The sequence below is a fragment of the Penaeus monodon genome, chromosome 7 (assembly GCF_015228065.2).
Source record: "Penaeus monodon isolate SGIC_2016 chromosome 7, NSTDA_Pmon_1, whole genome shotgun sequence".
Classification (NCBI taxonomy): domain Eukaryota; kingdom Metazoa; phylum Arthropoda; class Malacostraca; order Decapoda; family Penaeidae; genus Penaeus; species Penaeus monodon.
Window position 1 is genome coordinate 47926434 of NC_051392.1, and position 7500 is coordinate 47933933.

Genomic DNA, 7500 nt, shown 5'->3' on the forward strand with positions numbered 1-7500 from the left:
GGGCCATGCCGCCGCCCAGCATCTTGCCCGCCCCGCCGCTCAGGCTGCTCAGGCTGCCCGTGCTGCCGCCGCCCAAGCCGCCCGAGGTGGCCATGTCGGCCAGGGACCAAATGCGGGGTTTGGGCGCCACGTCCGTGGGCGGGGCACCGGGGGAGCCGGAGCCCGGACCGCCCGTGCCCGCGCTGGTGCGCCCTCCGTCGATGTCCTTCTTGTCCTTCTCGCTATCGCTGAATATAACTGTTAAAAGAAACAAACACAATATTTAGTAAGTTGCATAAGAGCATATATTAGACATACACACACACTCACATATATACATACGTAAACATATGTGTATGTATATTTATATTCATATGTATATATATATATATATATATATATATATATATATATATATATATATATATATATATATATATATATATATATATATATATATATACATATATATATATATAATATATAATATATATATGAATAATATATATATATATATATATATATATATATATTATATATTATATATTATATATATATATATAATATATATATATATATATATGATATATATATTTATTCATTTACATATATTTATATATATACACACACACGCATTATTCTGCAGCGTTAGTTGCAAGAATGTGTTGATCAGGTCAGGGCGCCTTGTCACTACGGTGCTACAAACAAGGGGCTCTGACAAGTTTATCCACACTTAAGAGGCTTCCTCTGTTGTCGCTTACGTACGTGTCGACTTAAACAAGCTTTAAAGGCATCGGGTGTTACCAAGGTTGTCATTAGCATTTCGAACTGGACAAACCAGACACAATGAAATATAACAACGATCAGTGATAACTCACCGTCTTTGTCTTCCTTCTTCTCGTCGTCGTCCTTATCATCCTTATCATCAATCTTATCATCGTCCTTGTCATCATCTTCATCATCGTCTTCGTCAGTTTTGCTGCGAGGTTCCCAAGTCATCTTATTCTCCTTCTTCAGACGACGGCGGGCATTTGCGAACCAAGTGGATACCTGCAGGACAGAGGAGACACTGATCAACAAATGTAACATCATGGATCTGGTACTACTGCAGCCCTAGAAGTGCTCCCTCCCTCCTTCCCCTTCTCCCCCCCCCCTCCCGACCGCCACGGCCTGCACTTTTGACTCCGAAGCTTTGCATTATTCACACCTTAACTGCTAATCCCTAAGCCTCTGCGACTTGCCTTCTATTTGTGATGCTTCGCTTGTTCAGTTGCATTAGAGGGTATGTGTCACAGGCTTTGAACCTTGATTCACTTAAACTTTGGGATGTTAAGCCCTATTACCATTCGCTCACAGAAAAAAAAATATGTAGAAAACAACGAACTAAATAACCTAGCTTTCCCGAAAAGATGAGAGCAAAAACTAAACAAATAAGATAAATCAATCAGAGTTAAATGTCAATTCCTACCCAAAGACCACAACGTAAAACTAAGTCTTGACGGGTCTTACCTGCGTCAGAGTCATCTTGGTGATGATCGCCAGCATGATCTTCTCGCCCTTGGTCGGGTAAGGGTTCTTCTTGTGCTCGTTCAGCCACGCCTTCAGCGTCGCCGTCGCTTCCCTGGTGGCGTTCTTTCTTCGAGCGGCGTCGAGTCCTACTCCGTATCTATAAAAGGAAGAACGATGTACGTGAGAACTGATACACATTACAGTAAGATTATTATAAACAAGTGATAATAATAATAACAACAACAAAATTAACAAATGCATAATTTCCATAGATTGGGCTATTGTCGCCAATGACACTTACCCAGCAAAGGGGTAGGACGCGAGGGCGGTGTCGTAGGGATAGTACACGGATGGATAAGGCCAGGTCGGGGCCATAGGAGAGGCCGCCAGGGAATCCTTAAGCTCTAATCCTGCCGCCTAATAGGGAAGAAAAATATTTATCAATATAAATTCTGCGGCATATTGTTAATTTAATTTGTATCTGAGGGTCATGCTATACAACTATCGTCAGAGTTATGTAGTTCCACATAGAAATTCAACTTACCGTCGGTGAATAAAAGGCGGACTGTTCCCCGCCGAGGGTGGGGAGGGGGTAGGGTGTGGGCTGGTCGGGATACGCTGCCGGGGAATACATGACTGCCAGATGGGCGTGTGGGAGAGTGGGCGTAGGTGCTGAGACCGTAGGCGTCGTAGGCGTGGCACTCAGCTGTGAGCTGCTAACCAAAGGGGTCATCCAATCTGGAAAAAGAAAACAAAAATATTATAGACATTTATAAACAAATAATTATACTATGCAATGCGTATATAATACACCAACAACAGCAACAAAACACAATAACGACGAAAACAATCCTATAACCCATCAACAATTAAATCGCAAAACCATCCACATCACCAAGGAAACCTCCTTTCCATATAAATATAGAGCTGGCTGTCCCGCCCCCAGACGCAGCTGCTGCTGCTAGAGCCCGCGCCTTGCCCGCCAGAAAGAACGGCGTCATCCGAATCGGGGCCTGGGCTCCTCTCGAGATAAATCCACCTTCGAGTGGGATAAATCTGCGGCGGAACAGAAGCCGGTCGTCCCCTCCAAGACCTTCCCAAGGAGTCTCCCGAGTCAATAAATTGCTCCGCCTTGTTGGACTTGACAGCAAACTAGCTACAACAGAACCCCGGATAATGTAATCGCAACTTAGAGTAATCCCTTCCAGTTATGCCTCCCGAGTTCTGGATCCTGATAAATCCCACTGTTGCTGGATTTCGGATTAAATGCTGAATGGCTCGCGAGAGTTGTGTGTCGAGTCTGTACTTTATGAGAGATAGTTGAAGCTATTAAGTAATATCAAATGGAAGATATGCTATTGAATATACGAATCAAATCGAAAAGCACATGAAAGATAAATATGTAGAAATAAAAAAAATATATAATTTCTCCAATATTGAAATTAAAGAACTGAGATCAGCGTATTTCAATCTAAAAAATCTGGGATAAACATAATTAAAATCGACGGAATAAGAGCAATTGCTCATATAAGTATTCCAATTAAATCCTTGAAGCAAAGATCGGAATATCAATTGAAATCGGGCGCGCACGGTCCAGCTCCCTGGCGACGCGGCGGCAGATGTGATACTTCTGCGTCACGGCTGGAGGCTGATGCGGCCGATAACCGACGATTACACGAGATAATTAGATGTCTCCCGAGATAAGGGACACAAAACTCCCTTCCGCGTCTTCCATTAGCACCTCGAGTCGTAAACCCAAAGGCCAGCTTTTCCGTTTTTTGGTGGAGTCTTGTCGGGACGTCAAAGTTCGAAGTTAATTTAATCGACATTTTTTTTAGAGCCAGTGTGGTTTGCGCTGAACAAATACTAGTTTTATGGTTCGCCACTAGAGAAGGCGCGTTCCACTTGCAACTGGTGACCAGATAATTGCCTATCAGGCATTTGGCAAAATGATACCGCAAAATCCCTCCAGGTCATGATGAAGCATCGGTAATCACCGCCTATCAATGACTCTCCTGGTTATAAACAAGGGAATAACAAGAAACCGCCGCCGACCCTGTTTGAAGACTACTCCGACGCCGCCATAAAGTTTAGAACCTCCAGGTCGCAGGGTCAAGTGCGTCTAGACCTGCTCAAAGGGCGCCCGCCTCCCCGCCCTCCCTCGAGCTTGTAATTAACCAGTTAGCACATCTGCCGGTAGTTTCCAGGGGGATTTTCCAGGCTACTGTTTGCCTCGGGGGCTGGGAGGATGGGAGGATGGCGGGGATGGTGCAAGGATGGAAGGGGAAAGCAGAGGTCTGATGATGCCGCCCGCGTGAGGATGATGATGGGCGGCAGGTAGCGATGGGAGCGGCGATATGGAGTGGGATGAGGCAAGGATGGGTGAGGATGCTCTGCCGGCGGTGATGCTGTGACTTGAACAGCAATATATCATCATAATAATTATGACTGCGTCGTAAGTATGTATATGAACTTACGAACTTCAATGTTAAAATATTTTTGTTTTATTTAAGGATTTATTTAGTGTTTATTAGAATGATACTTCAGTATTATAAATAAGTAGTGCTTATTTTCAACCAATAACGTTAAGTTCGAAATAAAATATATAATCGAAATTATTTAAAAGAATTTGGGGTTTTCATCCTGCTTAAATATGGTTCAACCTGTAATAACAATGAATAAATTCATTACCCTAATTACTGGCGGAACAGAATCCTCTACATCATTATAAATGTAAAAGAAATTAACACTGATGTTTACTGTGATCCAGTTAATGTGATGATTGCGATAATTAGTTATATAAAAATATTAATAAAGCAATCACACAATCCTTTTTTACATTTATTCATCAAGGATATAAATCGCGAAAGTTCTAAAGCTGCGAGAACTTCTGACTCCGAAGAATCAAATAACAAAATTGACAAAAAAAAAAAAAAAAACCCGCTCCAGTCCCCCTCCAAAAAATGGCTAAAAAATAGCCAATTAAAACAAAACTAAACCATACGGGGCCCAAACATAAACTGCGACAATTACCAGAACAGGCGGGCGGTAATGGGGAAACAACGCAGTTAAATCTCCGCCCTTCTAATTTACATATAAACAACTATCCCTTCTGATCACTCATGCTCTCCGACCAGCGCGGCGGAATGGGGTGGGGAGGGGGGCGGAGTGGGGCCTGAAGGGGTGAAGCGAAATGGGGAGAGAAATATCGGAGGCAGGAGGAGGAGGGGGAGGAGGAGGAGAAGGGGTAAAGGGGTGTATGCCAAATTGGAGATTAAGTTTGGAAATTACCAGGGATGCTTCGCCAGGCTGTATGACAAGCGGATCAGATTTGATTTTAACCCGATGATGCTGTGCCTTCAGCGGGGTGACGAAGACCCTCTCGCCCACTCGCTTGGTGGTGTCAGAAGCGTTATGATTTGGAAATAAAAATATTTGTAAAGGAAAATAGTTTTCATTAGTACGTATGAATATTACTGTGTTAGTTACTAAATGACAGAATATACTTCTATTGAAAAAAAAAATCGATGTGTTCTTTATCGGAACAATATTGTTAGATATTGATCATACTAACGAAGCGAATAGAACGTCATGACTTCGCTGTGGATGGTTCATTCTCAGCACTCTGGGAAAATTTAGTAAGTGTTAGCGCTCCGCCGCGACACTGCCGACGTGCCCTGCATAATCGCGGCCGCGTCGGCCCGTCTCGCATTTAAATGAGTTGTTCGTAGTCTTAGGATTACTGCCGCGATAATTTTACCGCGGCTAATACCGTGGGTACTCCGACTGCTCTCTGCACATCTTTCGCCTCTCGTTCCTTAGTGTATTCCAACTATACATAAAGCTTGCGACAGTTTCAGTACGTGGTTATCTCAAATGATTGATATAAACATTCGCCAGGTGATTAGACCAATCGAACACTCGAATAAAGATACGCTTCGGCAAAATGCAATTGCAATATGAAGAAGTATGATTAATAAAGTTCGTAATTGGCGCTATACTTGGTCGATTTCCGTGGCATCTGTGCGCGACAACGAAACTTGGAATGCGAAATCCCTAGACTTGCGACGCCTTCTCGCGGGCGGAGAAAATCTCCCAAGATTTTACAGTTGATTGACTCTATTTACAACATTTTTAAACCCCGATCGTCCTATGGTCCTGCCATAATTCATGAAACCGACTGAGCTGGTATTTCAATATGATTACACACCGTCAAGAACATTTAACATGATTGCTGTAATAATTGTACCAGGTATAACACTTGAATGTTTATTAATATTAATAAATATGAATCCAAACTATTTGGAACCTCATTAATATACAATTCCGGGCGTTTTTTTCGCTATGTTTTCCAATCATTTGCTAAAAAGTTCAAACTTATCCGACCCTCCATTAGAAAATGACATTCACCTTAATAAAACCATCAACGACTAGAAGGCCCATGACCTAAACCCCTCTAAATGGCAATCTCAGACCTGCTGAACTCGCGCTGAGGCCTATTTGGTCCTAATTTTCGTTTTACAATAAACTGACCCACGTTACGTAAATGACGGAGATTGAGACTTCACTGTCACTAGATATGTGGCGTATACTTGCTGAACTATCTTGAATTAGAGATCAACTGCTTTGAATGAGGGGGCGTTCTTTCCGAGTGCAGGCCAAAGACAAAGGTGAAAGAATGAAAGTATGCGATTAACGACAATGAAAAACCTTGTTGTCATTTTTCTGCGAGCTATTCCTTACTAGTGTACACAAAATATCTCTATTAGGACGAGATACGAGGTCGATCACTCACACATTTCGCAAAAATTTCAGCACTCGAGTTTGACCTTCCGATATTAAGTTATATGTTCACTCATTTCCAGCACGAACTAGACGATCACTTTTTTCTGTCAAACTGAGAAGCCCGTGTTGTTTGGAGCAATCGTGAATGACGGAGAGCCACAGGGGAACCAGGGAGCCAACCCGCGCCTGGCCCGCCACTCGGGTTAACTGGAGGGAAAAACTGGCGCCTCCAACACTCCGTTCACCAAAACACTTATAATTCGCCGTAGATCGTAAACACAAAGGCACATGGGTCCACCAGGAAAGTTTCAGCACGGAACATATCTTTACCTTGGAAGTATATGCTCAAGTTGTCGATGTATGAACAAGTTGAACTTGTGGTACGAGTTGTAGGTGACTTGCTATCACCTCCGCTACATAGAGTTGACGCTGTAAAAGTGCGTGTCCTACAACGGGAACACGAGTGAACACTATGTAGTCCAACCATTTTTCTGCTACATCACTTTCGGAGGCGGGATTAGGGCGGGGTTTGGTGGAGTTTGGGCGGAGTGTGACGGCGCTCAACCAATGAGCGTCCGGGAGACGGACACCGACTACGCTCTGGAAGACGGGTGAAATGGATGTCAGTATTTCGGGTTTACTTTATTTTTCTTTCAAACGGTCATATTAATAGAGTATATAAATATATGATATTAAACTTACTCTATAACTATAGCATAAGTTCAGAGACGGTTAGTATTGGCTAAGAATATAATGAGTAAATCTAAAAATATCTAAGTCCATTTCCCTCTTACCTACTGTGTGCACTAATTGATTGAGCCTGAGCCGGAATCGATCAACAGAGGGCGCTCGCTGATTGGTCGCCTGTGGCCTATCAGCTCGTCTCCCGCTCGCTAGGCAAGAAACTATCTCCATCTGTCGACAAAAAAGGGCAACACCGTTTCTATCATCACCCTAAATGCCTAACCAAACCAGACAGGACTCATTTACCTCGAGTGAGAATTGCCCTGGTGGCCAGCCTGATGACCCACAAGGTTTAGCAAACGAGCTACAGCCATTAAGTCTGCCAGACCCCCACCTCTGATATATTGGCCCCCTCGAAAGCCATGGAAACTGAGGTCTCGACTTCTCATACAGTGGTTTCCTGTGTTGAAAGGACACCCATTTCCAGCCAGGACAGTTGGTCGCCCTCACAACCACACTTTCGAGAACGCGAAAAATATATTT

The 7500-nt window shown here is 43.4% G+C and overlaps 1 protein-coding gene across 1 annotated transcript in view; it reads right to left on the bottom strand.

The window, feature by feature from the left end:
* Positions 1 to 7500, bottom strand: part of LOC119575688 (iroquois-class homeodomain protein IRX-5-like) — a 12275-nt gene that overhangs the window by 1814 nt on the left and 2961 nt on the right. The window contains exons 2-8 of the mRNA XM_037923315.1: positions 7264 to 7417; positions 6604 to 6764; positions 2033 to 2226; positions 1790 to 1905; positions 1489 to 1645; positions 858 to 1029; positions 1 to 237 (exon numbers count right to left, since the gene is read on the bottom strand). The exon at positions 1 to 237 is cut by the window's left edge and continues 1814 nt beyond it. Coding sequence (XP_037779243.1) covers positions 1 to 237; positions 858 to 1029; positions 1489 to 1645; positions 1790 to 1905; positions 2033 to 2226; positions 6604 to 6764; positions 7264 to 7417 — 1191 coding nt within the window. The remainder of the gene's footprint in view (positions 238 to 857; positions 1030 to 1488; positions 1646 to 1789; positions 1906 to 2032; positions 2227 to 6603; positions 6765 to 7263; positions 7418 to 7500) is intronic.